At 38.5% G+C, this 18786-nt stretch overlaps 1 protein-coding gene across 10 annotated transcripts in view; it reads right to left on the reverse strand.

The window, feature by feature from the left end:
• The window catches only part of ADAMTSL3 (ADAMTS like 3), a 186763-nt gene that overhangs the window by 93367 nt on the left and 74610 nt on the right, over positions 1 to 18786 (reverse strand). For all 10 annotated transcript variants that reach the window (XM_015873010.3, XM_085514963.1, XM_085514964.1 and 7 more), the window contains 3 exons: positions 15679 to 15806; positions 13448 to 13493; positions 6739 to 6975 (listed from right to left, as the gene is read on the reverse strand). In XM_015873010.3, the coding sequence (XP_015728496.2) occupies positions 6739 to 6975; positions 13448 to 13493; positions 15679 to 15806 (411 nt within the window). The remainder of the gene's footprint in view (positions 1 to 6738; positions 6976 to 13447; positions 13494 to 15678; positions 15807 to 18786) is intronic.

Consider the following 18786-nt stretch of genomic DNA (forward strand, 5'->3'; position numbering starts at 1 on the left):
ATAGAACCCAGAGGCTGACATTCAGAGCCCATCTATTCATTTACTTTGCAATCTCTCCTTACATCCCTTGCTTTGTGATAGCTTCAGCTTGAAGCTTATTTCTACACAGCTAAAATATGCCCATAGAGAGAACACAGAGCAAAAAACTCCCACTCTTTCCCATGCTCATCATCAACAAGTAAATGAGCTTCTACAAACAGGGAGAGATAACAAGACATTCCTCCATTTCAGAGTGTCACTTACATTTATTTATTTAACATAGAAGAGTTCCTACTTTCAGGTAGAATCCTGCTTTATCCTCACTGAAAATTTAATTTGGTCTGACATGATTTTGTCCTTATATGGCATCACAATTCTGTCTCACAACTCTTCTGTTACTAAACTCAGTCTATCAAAGGCTGAACTGTTGCACTGGGCCTCACATCTCTGCCACGGAGCCAGCACAGGTCAGCAGCAGTTCCAAGAAGCTGACCTGACTGTCAGAATCTGCTAAGCAGCAGAACATGGCCCCTTCATGGACCCTGGGCATACACTGATGATGAGTGCCCCAGCCCATCACTGCATGGCCAGCAGCCCCAGCTGTCCAGCTGGATAGGTATTAGTGGGAGTAAGAAGGTGTCTCTTGCAATCTTTCAGTTGTTTGTAGATGAGAAAGTAAGAAGTGAGGCCAAAGTGCGTCAAAATCCAAAACTCAGAACAAAGTACAATAAAGAAGTCAGAACAAATGGGCACAAGCAGACATACTGTGATGTTCAAGTTTCTCAGCCCTCCATACATAGAAAAAGAATGCAAAGCAATAAAGAACAAAAGGCAAAATAGACAGTTCATTAAATTCATTGCATATGAAATGGCTCCTAAATGGACTGCCCACATATTTCTGCAGATATTTCACATGTGAAGGCAGAAGGCTAAAGAGCACTCCATAATTCTGCAAATTCACTTCTATCAAAACGCTTCCAAAACATGTAAGCCTTTCTGCAGGACCTTCCATATGCTGGAGCACAGAAAGAGCACAAATAACCACTCAGCAGGAGAGCAAGTACCTTTTCCTACATGGTTTTTAGAAGATACACACATACAGACACAGAGGATAGGACACAAATTCCCATTGGGCTTCCTGCTTGTGAGAATGCTACTGAAAAAGAACTCAGTATATGGAATCATATTAATTTGCTGATTTTCTGACTGGTCCCAGCCATATCTGCCACAGCATCGGGGGATCTGAAGGCTCTAGTTCAACAAGATATCCAAATCATGAGTTCCTGTACTGACTTTATCACGCTCACATGCTGCAGGACCTTGCTCGGCTGGGAAATAAAGTCATATTTATATAAGGCTCACTAAAACAAAATAAAACTTGGCAAAGAATCACTTAGAAAAAGAGACATATAGATAAGGAAATGGAGATCAGAAAAAACTCACCCCTAATCTGACAGAAGGGATAAACAGTAAGAAATCCCTATGGGCAGTAATCCTCCATCAGAAACTGCAGTGTGGAGAAAAACAGAAGGTCAGAAAAGAGATGACAATTTCTAGCAGCACTGAACAGCTGCTAACTAAAAGCAAGTGATTCCAAATGACGTTTTCAGTGTCCATGAGCACCCACTGCTATGTGCCACAAAAGGCCTCCTCCAAGTTGCCAACATCATCATCTCTAGTGAGCTGCTATCCTAAGGCAGGCTGGGACATGAAAAGGGTCCAAGCGCAGTTCTTACAGTGCAGTCTGCTGGCTTGGTCAGTGCTGAGAGCCTCCATGGGAGAGGATGCGAAGTCTGGGAGGCTACAGAGCAGGACCTTGCCTGGCCACGCAGGACATGGTAACCCATGCTCAGCTTTCTCCTTACATGAGACTTCTGGAGATGCACCAGTGTTTCCCAGCTACATTGCAGCTGAAACTCCCACTTGGCTTCATGGGATGTTATGTATATAGTTACATGAAGATTTTGATATATAGCCCTTTGGGCTAGAAAGATTTATTGAATTTATGTAATTCCCACAATCACTCTGGGTGAGGTCCAGCCTGCCAGCACCAGTGTCTGCAGAATTATGTGGATGGAGTACAGGTCTCTGAATCAGAGTCCCTTACACTATGCTGTTGATGGGCAACTTAATGGTACCTGGGGAAGGGTGCAATATAAAGGCTGGCTTAACAGCAAGCCTCCTCAAAATTAGTTCCTCCTGTAAGTCGCTTGAGGTGTGAAGGACAAAGAGGTGAAAGGCAAAAATCATAATGTGAACTTTTTGATTCTTAAATATAAGAAAGAGCCTGTAAGTGATTTGTTGCTGCTTTGTTGTTGTTTGCTTTTTTGGTTTTTGTTTTTTTCCTGGATGTCCTTTTATACTGTTATTTGAGGACCAACTACTCCAAGTAGAGTAAAGGGTAAGATTATCCTAAGTAAAGAATCACCTCCAGAAAGATTACTCTAAAGAGTAAGAATTAGAAGATATAAATTTAGGAAGCTATTTAAACTCCCGAAATCCAGGTTGAACACCAGAGTAACTTCAGGAAAGAAAAAAAGAAAATTAATATTTTTAAAGAACCAAATCCCTCCTTTAAAAACGAAGTTTTCTTTGATGCCTCATTCTGCATGATAAGAATAAAAATTAGAAACTATTAAAAATACATTTGTAGATTCCTCTCATACACATACTTTTAAATGAGATGTAATCCTTTGCTCTTTGCTGTGCTTTCCACTGGGAAGTTTGCAGTAATATGGGATGGAAAAAAAATGCCCCTTTCTCAGCATCTGAACATCAAGCCTCCTGTGCACTTTGGGCAGTCCTTTAATAGACTTACAAGCAATAAGTATCCATAGGAACCCACAGGGGATATACACAAAACAACTGAAGAAGCAGCCCTCAGAACAGAAGGAGTCAGAATGAGAAGAAATTGTTAAACCACCATCATTTCAAGTTTTAACCAGAAGCAGAGCTCCCACAAGATCATGAAAAAACGTGCTGTCTTCCAACAGCTTACAGCAACAGCTCCCAGTGAAAACTGGCAGATATTTACATCAAGGGTAAAAGCACTTTGGTTGCAAGTGTGGGAGATTCCTTCTTGGTATATCATGATGCCTGACAGAAACACAGAGCATGGCAGAAGTCAGTGGCGCTCCACTTGACATATCAGATGTGCTCTAATGTCAGCAAAATTTATGCCATATGCTATAAAGCATAGTGCAGTGTCTGCCTTTTCTGGAGCACAAACAACTCACTAACACCAAATGGAAAGTTCACCGGAGGATTTACATCATCTTTGACCTAATTCTGACTGCCTAGGACAGAACTACTCAGGCTGCTCCTTCAGCCTGGTGTATGTTTTTGGGTGATGTGTGTATTTGTTGTCCAAACACATTGCTCTAGTTTAGGAAAATTATCAGTGTAACCATTTTTGGTGCTGAAACAAGACCTAATTCTGCATTTTGGTAGGAAAAAATAAAATCACAAACTAGAATTCAAAACAAAAACCAAGGCCAGGCAGGGCCCCAATGCAGGCGGAGTTACAGGGTAAGCATTGCCCTCACATGTCTGACATGCAGATGTTTTTATATGTCTCCACCCACATCCAGATGGGCACAGCAGGAATATATTATACAAAAAACGCGTTGGGAGTTGAGAAGAGAGTAGAAAAAAATATCAGAAGTGTGAAAATCCTCCCAACAGTGAAGTTTTGACCTGTCCCTACTTAGCACAAAAACCCCAGATATTTGCTTTGATAACAGAAGCAAGGCAGTAGCAGACAAAATGAATAAACAAATAATAAAAATAAAATTGGTTGAATTAAGCCTCAGATAACCTCAGAATTATTAACTCCATTCTTTCTAACTTTTCCAATAAACTTTTCCCTGCTCCACCACCCTCAGATTTTACTTTCCCCAAAGACAAAAAACTCTTACCCAGAAACCAGTTCTGTTGTTTAATGATTTGTTTGGACCCTGTTCTTAAGTCTAGGTCTAGTTGTTAAGGGAAATGTGGAGAATCAGAATTGAAGCTGGACGGCGGGAATTTAATGTCTCTGCACATTTACATTAATGCTCTGCCCAGGAGATGGATGGAACAAGAATCTGAGAGGAAAACTTTGTGTTGCATCCCTATCTTACCAACAGGAAGGAAATGGATGAAGTGCTTATGGCGGGGAAAACTGATCTTATAAAACTTAGCAACTTTCTGAGACAATAAATGAGCAAAACCAGCACCAGTTTGGAAAAGGACTCAGGCAATCCAGTTTCCTTATACTAACTCTTCAGTACTCACAGGCATAAAAGCGAAGATATCCACATCAGCAGTATGACATGTTTATTTAGATGAGTTCACTGTAAAAGTGCTTGCCAAGTTATTTACGGGCTGTGCCAAGTACATGTCAAAACCCAACAGACTGATCTTAGAGCAACAATCCTGGAGAATCAAGGATTCTGCTGTCTCTCTCTCTTTCTCTCTTAACAGCAGTTGACTAAACAACAATATTTTTCCAGGAAAGATTAGATGTCAATTTGTTTTCTTTTCCTGCTTAAACAGGAGTAGTAACAAAGACTGGTGTCAGTTTCTGAGGAAGCCCTCCCCAGTGCAGTCCTTCTTTCACAAGGAACTGACATTACCACTCCACCCCACAAAGAGAAAAAGGTTATTCAAACGACCAAGGACTTCAAAGGTCTTCAGTAAATAAAACTGCAAGTGTTGATAACTGCAAAACTACTAAAAACAAACAAACAAAAAACCCTCTAAGCTATTCTTGCAAGACATCAAAGTAGGGCTACGTCAGATTCAGCTTAATACTTCTGTGCAGCAATAGACACAAACAGCAGAGGCTTCTGTAGACGTACCATCTGCAAAATGCATTGGTATCCTGCAGGCTCAATTTTTGTATTAAATAAGGAAACATCACTAACAGTATTACAAAAGAAATGTATTATTTTGCAAGTGCTTCCAGAGTTTACAGAGCTACATCCTATCTAAATACACAGTGTAATGAACACTGTTGGACACCACTGTGAAATACTATTGTCAAGTGGCATCTCTTGAAGAGCAAGATTGTAAGGAACTCATCTTCAATTACAGAGGCAGCAGATGCATTGTGTTTTGGCATGACTGGTATTGCAAAAGTGTAGCATTGATAGAAGTCACTAAAGTCACAGCAAGGTCCAGATCATATATTAACATTGCCGTCATCTGCATGCCACAGTTTTGCCAAACACGCTGTATTTTCCTCTATAGTAGGGCTCTTTTGCTCACCAGGCTATGCCCTGTGTTTTTGAGCTGCATATGTTTTAGGCATTTAACAGAACAAGTCGTTTGCAGAGGGAAAGAAATAATTGTAATAATATATCAGTAACATACAATTAATTCAATCTCAACTTCAGCCTGTGTAGTAATGTTTACCACCCTTGGAAAAACTCAGAATGACTGATTGCAAGTTATTAAGTAAGAAGTTGCTTCAGAAAGTCATTATGTTAAGCATACTGTAAGGGCCTCTTATACACTTGGCACACAGGGCACATTTGTACAATTACTGTGGCTGTGCAAGGACAGGCATCATAGCTGCTTCCAACTGCCCAAAGCCTTTCAGCTGATGCAACAAATGGGGTGATGCAGAGGCACACAGGGAGAGAAAGCAGGGGTAAGACTGAATAGAACTAGGAACGATGTTGAATGACCATCAGCTGGCTAGTACTTTAACTGGGATAAAAAATGATGATATTCAAACCAAAGAACTGTGATGCTGCCCTCCCTCATAAATTTCTGTTCCCCAGTTACTAGGGCAACACAAAATACTGGGATCCTATGCTGCTGTCTGGCTTTGCTTTAAGGTCACCAGGAGGCTTGGCTCCTGATCCAGGGCAGTCAATAAAGATACAACACCTCCTGACAAGGTGCTAAGCCTGGAGATGAGAAAAAGCAAATCAGCAGCTTCAGCTGGTTCTGCGTGAAGTATTACCCATCTGCCAGTCAGTTCTGTTCTGGAACTTGGAGCTTCTGACCCAATTATCAGATTCCTGGGAACATCTATCTTTATTGGCTGGATCTTGAAAGCCTGAGACTATTTCTTCCATCAAAGAATAACCCCAATGAAGTCATGTAAATCAAGAGTTTGGCAGCTGAGCAAGCCTTGTTTCTTATCTTTAATGCTTTTACCAGAGGCAGAACCTCTCCTCTAGAACTGAAATCTATAAATTGCAAATATATGATAGGGATTGCAGGAACTCAGGATTCAGATCTTCCAAGTGTACTTTGTTTTTAAAAAGGAATACTACTACTGTAGGCATATTTGCTGCATAAACTAGGAGCTCCTTAAGAAATGAAGAGCCATGAGCAACACATGCAGCAAACACACACCATTCTCAGTGGGAACCCCAAATATATTATATATATATATATATATATATATATATATATATATATATATATATATATATATATATATAAATTTTTCTCCTTATCAGAGTTCATGAGATACAACACTCAGAGAAGGAGTTTATAACCAGTTTCTGTAATTTTTACATGACTAAAAATTACAGAAAAGTAGAAGAACGAGTGAATGTTTTTGACCTCATTTATGTATAGAAATATCAGTGGCTAAGGCAGTCAGGAACTTCTACATGGAAGAGAAAGTTTAGTTATCTACAATCTAGCTGGCAATCCTTGCAGATACTTCTAAAGAAAACTGATGCATAGAGATGAAAAATAACCAAAAAGCGTCTGCTTCATCTACAAAAGTACCTCAGATCTCCACCATGAACATACCTGGCATATTCCGCTAATGCACATATCCAGTGATTCCGTATTGCAGCGAGTACCATCTAGTACTTTTGGGGCAAGCTCCACAATCAAGTTCTTTCCCAGAGCTTGACACTTCAGGGCACATGGTGCGGTAGGGTCATTATACACAGGGATCCACTCATAGAAATGCCCCTGGTACTTGACATCATTGTAGGCTGAACATTGTTGTGCTCTGAAGTCACCAACATCTGAAGGACAGTCCTGAAAGTAAACCAAAGGAAATAATTCATAAAAATAGGCAGCCTTTTGCATTTGTAGCAGTTATTTGAAGAATTATGCAGAATCTGTTAAGGTAGGCTTGGTTCAAGAACTGATCTGCTACGACAAAGACGTCACAGTGTTCTACTGTGTGCATTGATACAATTTATGTTGCATAATCCATTGCCCAGAAATGGGGCAGGAGGATGAGGAAGAGACATCAGTGCCTTTTCCTTTAGTACAATTACAAAAAGTTCATATCTTATCTTGTTGAAATAAAATAGACTTTACATTGGTGCTGATCTAGTTCTGTAGTTCCTTCCAACACAGCCTCAGGACATATAGATGAAACACCAAATACACCAAATGCCTCTTCAACAATGTTTGAAATGAAGTGTTCTAAGATATTTCTTCTGTATAAAACAGTGCACCCAGTGACATTAATATTAAGCTACAGTGACAGAAAAGGAGATTAGAAGTGATTTATTCAAAAATAACTTCACCAAAGTACTGACAAAGGAGTTAGCACGTCAGATCATCTCTCACTCTCATTTACAAGTATATCCAGTGTCAAACAGTCCATATGCCAGACCAAGAATTCCAACTGCCCATACAAGCCTTCTGTGAAGCTGATTTTAACAAAGATTTGTTTTCATTGGATATAAGGCTGAAAGCTTGTGATGTGTTCCCTGACAAAGGGCAAGTGCATCACTACTGTTTGAAATATACATGAGAAAAGCTCCAATGTCCTCAATAACACTGTCCTGACACCTTTTTGCTTGTATGAGCCTGGGTGGGTTGGTAGTGCATTAGCTTAATACCTTGCCACTACCTTAGATAATTTTTTCTTTCACCATTGGAAACAAAAATATCTCTTGGCTTTTTTTGTAGACTGCAAGAAACTTTTAAGATCAGATGTGTTTTTATGGAGCACTACACGGGGCTTTTGCAATGTGTAGTGCTTTGCAACACTGTCTGGTTAATACACATTAGAGTGAAAATGAGTAAAAGTTATGCTAACATACTTGGTATTATTTTTAATCTGGGATAATTTTAGTTTGAGTTAATAAAATAAGACAAGGAAAAATTGTAGTTACTGTAAATCTTCAGGTGTTTTATCTCTACAAAACTCCACAGGAGAGTGTTTCAGAAAATGTCAAGCAAATACTGGTAGAAATCACCCCTAGTTACTATCACTTCAAAGAAAGCCACCACATTTGCACGGGTGTAAATGAGAGCAGAAATTGGCTCTGACTTATCTGTCACCTCCCATTTACCACAACAGAAAGTCTAAAAAGCAGAGAGGACATCAGAGTTTATATGGATACCATATGGTTTTCCCTTCCACCGTTGGAAAGAAAGGAGCAGCTAATGATAAAAATAGTTGATGTTAGATTCAAGTAAAGTTAGAAGGAACATTCTGGAGTAGTGTTATTCAACCACAATACAGAGCTAGATTTTCATCACAAAGAACTGAAGCACTATCTGTAAAACAGGCAGACTGACATCCCTAGGCTGGGCTTTGACAGGCTGTTGTTACAACTCATTATCATGAGGCATTGGTGCGATGCCAAGACACAAACACTGCAGTGTCAGGATGTCAATCCATGGTTACTGTATGTTTCACATTCATCCAACACAATGCAGTTCCTTCCTTCCACTCACTTCCTGCCTGCTTGAGAACAAGTGAATTCTCATCTCCCTGTTCGGCTTTAGCATCTTCAAAGCACAGAAAGCAATTGTGGCGTTCCATTCACATGCCTGCCCCACCTGCTTTACGTTTGAGCTGTGTTCAGAAGCAGGAGAATAAAAAGAGCATGACAGAGCGATATCAAAGGGCTGAAATTATAATTTACATTAGAGTTAGGGTAGTACAGTTAGGTTGCTTTTGAACTTGATGATTTTTAAGATCTTTTCCAACCTGAACAATTCTATGATTCTATGACTGTACATCAGAATTTGGGCAGCAACCATGTTCAGATGCCTGTTTTTCTTGCAACAATATCTATCTGTATAATGAAAAGAGTTTATAATCTAAACAGAAAGGCAAGCACAGAAAGGAATGTAATCAAGACAACAAGCAGTCTCAGAAACATCAGATTGATTCCACTGGAGTAGATGAGAAAAGTGAGAAGAAGATTAAAAGGAAGGAAGGACAGATGAGGGGAAAGGTGTGTGAGAGGCAGGCAAGGGAGAAACTTGGGAAGCAGCAAGACCACCTCGCCAGCCCACAGTACGTGGGCTTACACTGTCTTTTTGGTTTTAATCTATTTCAAATATCAGTTCAATTTCCTTTGTTCTCCCTATCCCATCAATATTCCACACTTTCTTTTTCCCCTATTTGCTAAATATTTTTGCTACTAATTACAGATTTTCTAATTTCAGCAATTTTATTATTATTATAATTTTCATCATGCTGAATCCACTGAACCATAAAGAACTACTTGTAGGTTCACACACCACACAAGGAGCTGAACACACATCTATGATGCCTAATGTTTCAGAACGCTGGCAAAATAATCGTATCCAGATTTTCTAGTAGAATTCAGTGTATTTATGACATGAGTTACATAAATATTATTAGGCAGATCTGAAAAGATGCTTCAGACACAACTACTGTGCATGTTAAAAACTATACATGTGTATATATGACTCCCATTCTTTTTGTGACAGAAGATTAAAACTACTGCACTCAAGGGCTGGCCTCCTATGAAATGTACTGGTTAAGTTTTGGCAGTCACTTACTCTTAGACTTTGAAAACAAAGCTAACCTGGGAAATCTGTATCTCTGTAGGCAATATTCGTGTACAAAACATGAAAGTTGTATCAGACTGTGTGATCTGTGCCAACAATTACACCGCTGAAAAAAAAGCACAAAAAGGCAGCAAGAAAATACCCAGTAAAAATGATGACACCAAAGAAAGTCTGCTCCTTTGTCTGGTTGGGTTCTTTGAATCACATTTTGTTGAAACAGAGCCAGAAACGATGAAGTCATTGTTTTGTTTTCTTTTTGAAATTAGCTTCAGGTTCTGTGTTACTCATAGGCAATTTTCAGGCCACTTCTGAGTAAAATCAAGATACCTGAATGAGAAACCTTAGCCAGGAGAGCTAAAGATACATCAGCATTATGAAAATAAAAAATAAATGAGCAGATTAGACAGAAACTATGTAACTCAAAATGAAATATTATAGAAACAGAGCAGGCACAATGTAGCCAAGATTTTTTGTTGTTGGGGTTGGTGATCTGGTTAATGAGTGGATGCTGGGACAATAATATGATGAGTATACTGAACAGGTGTAAGCATTATTTGTATATAATAAAGGTTATACTGGAATTAAATGGGAGAAAATCTGCTACAAAATAGTGTTTTTGTCTCACTGTAGGCGAGTCATTCTGGCTTACATGGAAGTGACTCTTTGGCACATAAGAATGCAAAATTTATGGGGAAATGGCCCAAATAACTTGTTCTATGAATAAGGCCCTAAAGGATTATCTTAAACACTTCCATATAGTGTACATCACAGCATTAGAATGTAATAGTATATACAAAAATGGAAATATAAAAAAAGTGGTTTAAGAAAGACTGAAAATCTCACTGAACAGCATACAGTGAATAGTTCATATTGTTTATTTCTCTATATTTTCTGTAAGAATTCTGTAAGTTGCTTTTCTTCAAGCAATCCTGCACCCAACTTACCATTTACAATGGAAAGATAAGCAGGCTAAACACAAGCCTTAATAATCTCAGCAATTATTTCATTGCTAAGACTCTGAATTAATTTTTTGATTGAAATATCACTAATATTATTCTGGAACTATGCTTGAGTTCAATGAACTTACTACTATTCTATTACAAATCCAGATGAAACCAATTTTCTGGTAAAATGATTCTTGTTCTTTTCATTAGAATGACACACGCATTAAGTTGTGCTTCATTTGTACTCCTCAATATAGATGTTAGTGGTGTAATGTATCATGTAGCAAAATTACATTTGCAGACAACTTTACACAGTGTATATATACTGGATGTCTCCTGTGGTTATCAGTAATACCTAATAATATGGAAAGAAGCAAGTTTAAACTCTTAATTTTCAGACTAAAATTCTTCTCTTAAAGCGAGAAGCATTCATTAGAAATGATGCTTTGGGGAAAATTAATCATTTGAAACAGAACAGGTCTAGCCCTAGGTTGGTATTAGGTGTAAGCTCCCATTTCAAGGTTAAATCAGGTCTGATACTCATTTGAATTCAGTGCGGCCAAATTCAAAGATCAACTTTCCACTGTCCTAACAGTGGAAATCTCATGAAATTTATTTTTCTCATGAGTTCTCCATTATCTGATCTATAATCTAGGAAAAACAGTTCCTGAGAGATTCTGGCTCTATCTGAACTAAAATGGAAACCTGACCTCTCTCAGACATGCCCCAAAAGCAGAACTGTAAATGCAGCTTCCTGTCTGGAAATTAACATTTGAATCATCATAAATTCGAACAGATTCGCATACAAGATGCTAGCCACTTATCGCTTTAAAATAAGTCCTAAAGTTATAAAACAGGTCCCAGTGACTTCAGAAAAAACCCCATGGAGTTCAGAAAGGATATGGTAATCATCTTAATTTTCTCCATAATGACGCATACAAGTGCCTTCATTCTCACCACAGATTTTTTACTGCATAATCCTTAAAGCAACCAATGTCTGCAACTGCTGTATCCTAAATACATGCAGGCCTCTACTTATAGCAGAAGTTATGGACAAATTGATCTCATCTTTCTGCTTTTTCTGCACACTACATGGTTTTCTGTTCCTTTCAAAGGAGAGCCAAGGGATGTGCTATACTGAATTTGCACTGTTGCAGGGGAAGCTGTAGCACACAACATCAAGCAGAGATGTATTACTGTATAGAAAGCAAATGATACATCTAGCAAGCTTTTAGACAGTGGCTGTTTGTTTACTGCTTACATACTGACTGGCTTATCTATGTTATCACACAGCTTTAAAAGATTATGAGTCTTCCATGCATGGCACTGTTACTTCTGAGGTAAAGGCACTGTGCACTGAAGTGCTAGGCCTTTGCTTCTCAAAGGGCAAATGGCAGAGTTTGACTCCAGGATCCGGCTTTTGCATGCACTTGGCCAGAATTATTAATCACTTCCACTAATTTCTGCCAGCGGAAACTCAGGCTGTGGGCTGCTGAGGTGGAAAATCCATCCAACACCAAGGAATGGAGTTAGAACGGTTCGAGGTGCTAGCAAGTGTTGTTCCTGAGGAGTAGGTCAGAAGCCAACTGGCACAGAAGAAGCCTTAGGTGTGGCACACTGAAGAGTGGAGATGGCCAGTTCTCCCAGGAGATGCCCTGATTCAACATGCGCACTGAGCCAGCTCCAGGCCTCCTCAGGCACACACGTCATACTTCCCGGCTGCTGCCCCTGGCAGAAATCCGGAGGCTGGCAGCAACATGACCATCACCTGCTCCTGCCTGGGTATAACTGAGCTCAAGGGAACAGCAGGATAACCTTTTTAGGGATGTTTGTGTTACAAGTGTTGTCTTTCTCCCAGAGCCAGAAGCAAATGAACCAAGCACACTACAGAAAAGCAGGTAAGATGCTTTTGCTTTGCTCATCTTCCCTCTTCCTTGGAATGGGACTGTAAGGGCACCATATTCTCAGGTAACCCATGCCAGAGGTGTCTGCCGATCATAAACCAATGCGTTATGAATCACTGTTTGTACACGAGGTCTGCTATCGATGGTATCACAGAATCATGCACACCTTGAGTAGTCTACAACATCTGGGGTGAGTGAAGCCAGCTGTTTAAACAGCATAAAGCATCACTGCAAATCAGCAGAGCACAAGTCATGAAAATATGCCATATGTGACTGGTTTTCATAAAATGTGTCTGTAAAAATAAAGTTTGATTGCATCATAGTAACAGCAACTGCTTTTTCAAATCTCCAGCTTCATATTCAGCCACAGAAATGGTCTATGCCAGTGTACCTAAATATATGTATTTTACATAGAGAAACATAAAGGAGGTAATGTAATGTAAGTAGTAATTATGCAGTTTAAGATTTGAAAGGAATACCCTCCTTGCATGCATAATGAGCTCTGTTCTATCATTAGCAATCACAAATGTTCAAGAGCCCAGCTTAATGCTTCAGCTCTGACAGCACCTCAGGAAAGGCACTTGCTGCTTTAAGATGTGAGCTGATTTGTTAGTATTTGAAAGAGTGTAATTCTCCTAACAAACAATATAAAGTGCTCTGAATCACAATTCGGAAAGAAAACGTCTATTTGGGAAACCTAAATTTCAGACCTCGTGGAGTCATGCAGAGTGAAATCTTTATAACTGATAAGGGCAATCAAAAGAAAATTATCCACTCTTAAGATTTTAAATAAGAAGCAGCACTTCTTAAACTCCAACACATCATCTGAATAAATAAAATAAGCTGTAAAAAAGGATTAAAAGTCATACTCACATTACTACTGCAGGTTTTGTATCGAATATTTCGACCTTCACAGTTCCTGAAAAACAGTAAAAATGGTTACACAGCAGTACAGCAAAACACCATCCTGCACATTTTACAGCTAGTTACTCTCTTGATAATTAGACTTATTACCACCACACCTTAATCTGGATTCAAAGTACAGGGTCTGAATATGAAAAGGATCTGGAGACTCAAGTGGCTGCACTGCAGTCTCTTCAGTAAAGAACATGTAGCTTCCTCTGTGAGCCCAACTTACTACAAATCTTATGAAAAAAACACCTGAAGCCAAATTAGTAGAATTCATAATTTTAAATGAAATTTCAGTCTCTCAGACTGACCGCATTCCTAAGGTACCCAGCAAGTATCAACTGTGAAATCGAGGTGGTCCAGCTTCTTAGCAGCAGTTGTCCTTAGTAGGAGAAATAAAAGTTACATAATAAAGTCACAATTATTTATTGTTCTTTCATATAAATATGGGGGTGTGTAGGTTCCACAGCTACTTAGGAAAGAGTTTGCTAGGCTTTGAGATAACTGACTGGTAGTTCTGCACAGGGGAAGGTATCACAGTTCTATATGCAAACAGCAAACCTGAGTCTGTGAAAGAACTGAAAACATACTCTTCTTGAGACTTGATAGGAAATTATATTTAATGAAATCTCTAAAATCAGGAATGATGTCTTTGAAGAATCCCTTCCCAATGGAAAAAGCCTGTCTTACCCTGACGAGGAATGAAGGAGCAGCTGGTAATTTGCAGCTCCTGGACTACATTTTTCACTGTTGTATGGAAATTTATTGCAATTATTGAAAAGCTTTTTAAATTTGAGAAATCGAAAAATACAGTTTTAAAAGGAAGGAGTAACAGATGCCTGGAGCAAGAGCTCAACCAGCTCAGCTGAAGGTGCAGCTCTCCAAGCTCAAGATATTACATGTCTCAAATTTCCAATTTTTGCAAGAATGATCGTATCACAATACGCAAGTAAAGAAAGTTTATGACACACACAAATGTGAAAACTTTGTTTCACAATCACACGTTTCCTGGACATTACAACAACAGTAAAGCTCAGAAAAAAAAACTTTTAAAATACACATTAGTCAAGGTATGGAAAACACATGTTTTTTCACAGGGGAACACATTAAAAATATTAATAAAACCACAGTGGAATTTATATTGCTACAATTTATTGAGCTCATTTCAGTCACTAACACACTAGCAGAATCTCATGGCTTCTTGCTGGAAATATTACTATTTTCAAAATCTCTGCATTCTGCACTAAAAGAAACAGGCAGCGTTTCATTCAGTCATCTTTAAAACATGCATTTCATACACACTGCAGATCACACCGTAAGCTTTCTTTAAGAGAAACTGACTTCCTGGAAGATATTGCATTTAACTTGAAAAAAATCTCAACAAAATAGAAATGTAATCAGCAGTTTTTAAAAAGCATTTAGAAATAATTCAAATAACATGAGCAAATATGGATGCCAACACAGATGCTTCTAAGCTGGTTGGGATCTTGTTTTGCCTCCTGCATTACTCATGCTTTTGGGATTGCAGTAACAAGTCCTATGCTAGTTCAGTATTACTACAGAGGTAAACGCTGTTCTCTTCAAGGGCCACTGAGGATTTCCCATAAATGCACAGAACCGCTGCATGGCAAAGAACCAGCATAGAAAAAGATGTCCTTACAGAAAGTAGCATTTGAAGCATCCATACATGGGTAAGTCAGTTGGTTTCTTTTGCTGCAGGGAAGAGATGGAAGATCCTACACTTGAACATTACTTCAGATCCAGTTTCTATGCAGACAATCCAGAATTTGCTTTATGTTGCGCTGGTAGAGGTATCTCCTAGTACTTGACCATATTAAATAAATCACTCTTGCTATTTCACTAGCGTATTTATTAATATACTTAAGATCTGTCAAAGTTGAGGGCTAAAATATTCATCTAATACAGAAATACATTAAAATAAAATTTATAGAATCATAGAATCATTAAGGTTGGGAAAAGCCCACTAAGATCCCCAATCACCTCCCTGGGCAGCCTGTTTCAGCACATATCCCCTCTATCTAAGAAGAAATTTTTCCTAATATCCAAACATAACTTTATCTGTATAAAGCATTACATCCTAGAAAGAGAAGCACCAGTGCTTCTCTATGAACACAGAAGGCAGGGAATTATGACACAGCTGCAAAAGAATAAATATACACAAGCACGCGGCTAACCTGCCATTTAAACATCTCCTCAGTGAGTAGGAGGCTCCCCCACCACAGGTCCGTGAGCAATCGCTCCAGGCTCCCCAGGCATCCCAGGAGCCATCCTTATCTTCATCAGAACGGGTGATTCTGGAGGTCTAAACAAGATGAAAGTTGGAAGAGAGAATGAAACTTTAATTGACTTCCTACACATTTTAATGTTTGACATTAATAGCAGAGTACATTACTTTGCTGTTTATTGACAATGTCTCAATTTACTATTTTAATATACAATAATTACATGGGAAAGGAAGCAGTGTTTGAAAAGAACAGTATATTTGATTAATTTCCTTCTGCCCAAACATTGTTGCCTCCAAATATTTGGTCATTCCCAACACAGAGATGTCCAGCACAAATTTTTCACAAAGTGTAGCCCGAGAATTGCAGGTACGGAAGCAAACCAAGAATGCAGCTTCATGGCAGAATGCCTTACTAACTTGAAAGAGATCAGAAAAAAAGAATCACAGAATCACAGAATTGTAGGGGTTGGAAGGGACCTCTAGAGAATATAGAGTCCAACCCCCCCTGCCAAAGCAGGCTCCTTTAGCTTTGTAGGCTAAAGTAATTAATCAGTGATTTCAGCTTCTCACATCAGCTTCAAAAAGACATTAATTCCAGACACTACTAATATAAGAATAACTTCAGACCAAAAGGAAAATAATCTGCTAAAACCCCTTAAAAACATCATTTTTTCACTCACACTGTATCTAGTTGAAGAAACCTGACATTTCCCAGAGAAAACTCTCAAAACATTTTAGAAAAATCAAGTTTTTTAACATAATAATTCAATACTGAAAAGCAGTGTGATTCAATAATGTTCTGGTTTAGGAGAGTACTGCTTTTTATTTTATGAAGTTCCTTCATGAAGAAAGCACAGGAAAATCTGGTTCTGACTTTACCCAAGCATTTATTTCTGATTCCCCTACAATTGTTCAGCAAGCGTTCTATTTAAGTGCTATTTCTATTCTTCTGTTCACACAGCTCCTAAAAGCTCTCAGAAAAAAAAGTGCAGGTTTTTTCTAATAGTGTCAAAAACAATTCATTGAGAGCTGTCAGATATGCATGATTGGTATGTTACACAGAAATTAAGATTATAACCCTATACCCATCAGACAGACATATAACTCCAATCCTTCTGATCATCATGGCAAAAACATTTGCACATCAACTACTCCAAACAGAATAACGTGATTGATATTAATGTCATTAGGAATGAGAGCTGTATTGTGGATAGAGATAATGCAGTGACAGCAATTTATGCCTAGCTCCAGAGAATATTGACCAATGTTTACCATGCACCAGTATAACAGCAAATGAGACCATAAAGGGTTCAGCCAAGCTTTACTGAAACAACTTTTTCTACAGCCAACGGCTCATTCCCATCGACTTCAGTGGGCGTCCAATCAAACCTCAGCAAGAGAAACAAAAGCATTACATCCACATTTCTGTCTTATTTTTGACTGCATAGGAGGGCAAAGCTTAATCTGAAGTCTTGCAGAATCTTCACTCCCTCTCCCCAAAACACAAATGCACAGATACACCAGCCAGAGGGCTGTCAGTCAGCAAAGAACACTAAAAAGAGAAACAAAAACACTACTAAATAAATTACAACTAAGTAAACATGCAAGTCTTCATAGATGCCAAACAAAAATAAATGAAAATCTTTTCACTCTTTTAAACATGTGTGACTAAATCCAAAGAAATGCGAGACATTTGTATACATCCCAACACTAAACCAGATGAACATATTTTAGTAATCCACAGTTTTTTCAAAGAAAACTTAAGTAAGCTCATGAGACGAGACTCAGTCCTATTTTCTTCCAGAACGCCTCGCAAAAGTAATCTGAAAGGAAGTAAGGGATGTATAATTTGAATCTTATGGTGCAAGAGAAAATAATGCATAACTCTCCTTTAAATTGCAAGAGCACCAGTAAAGTCAGCTCATCTTCAACCATGAAGAAAGTTGACTCACTCAGACAAAAGTCTAACTACTCAAAGTGAAAACAGCAAACAGTAAAAACAAAGCTGTTTTCAGAACAGCACCATACAAGGAGCATGATTCAATGCCATGCTGCAGAGACAAAGGGATTTCCTTCTAAATATAATAATCATGTGCCACAGGACTTGAGCAAACTGATCTGTTTGTGGGTCAGCTGTCACCCAGGCTGCATTCGCTCTGCAGTAAGAAGCGTGGTACTAAACAAGCATCTTTTCAGAAACCCAAATGGCACGAAGTTAAATTTAGCTACACTTAAACATAACCAAGTACGACTTGAACAAATCTAGAAGACATTAGTAATGGTGTAACTGCACTACTCCATGTAACTAAACCATTAATAGAAAAAAACCCAACAATTTGCAATTTTTTCCATCCTTTCCTCAAAACACTAAAGCTTGTCAAAGAATTTTTGTTAGATAACCTATGAACATTTTCACGGCAAACTTCAGGCTCTGGTCTAAACACTCCTTTAACTTTCTTGTTCCACTAAGTTCACAAATTTTTTACAAACTCTTACTTCGCTTTAAAAGTTTACTTAGGCCAATCTACTTCCAGAAATGATAGAGCCCTGCTTTGCAGATATCCCTGAGGAATTTTTGCACTGGTGTTGGGCTGACTTTACATCAGAAGCCAACTCTGAAATGTCTGACACTGAAAATGGAACCAACTGCCTTCAACCTTGAGCAAAAAAGAGCTCAGCACTTCCCAACAAATCACTCAGCACATGAAAATAAGTCAAGATGAACAAGTCACTTCTTTAATTTTGCAATCATAAATTTTAAAGTTTGTCCTCTGTAATCCCAAGAAAAATGACTGAGTTTTAGTACGTTAAGAACTGATTAAACTTGCGCTATTAAAATAACAATACACGTCATTCTCTTTTAGAATAGCAAGTTTCTTTGGACAAAGCAGTGACAATGCCTAAAATAATTCCAACTTCATCACTGTATTAAAGCTAGCCGCGATATTAACAGACAGAATGTCATCTAGAGCCCTAAACAATGTCCAGTTGTTCACTTACCAAACTGCTTTGATAAAAGCCATTGTTCTGAACTGTATCTAATTAAAAAGCTGTAAAT

The sequence above is a fragment of the Coturnix japonica genome, chromosome 14 (assembly GCF_054131305.1).
Source record: "Coturnix japonica strain WE chromosome 14, WE-NBRP24, whole genome shotgun sequence".
NCBI lineage: Eukaryota > Metazoa > Chordata > Aves > Galliformes > Phasianidae > Coturnix > Coturnix japonica.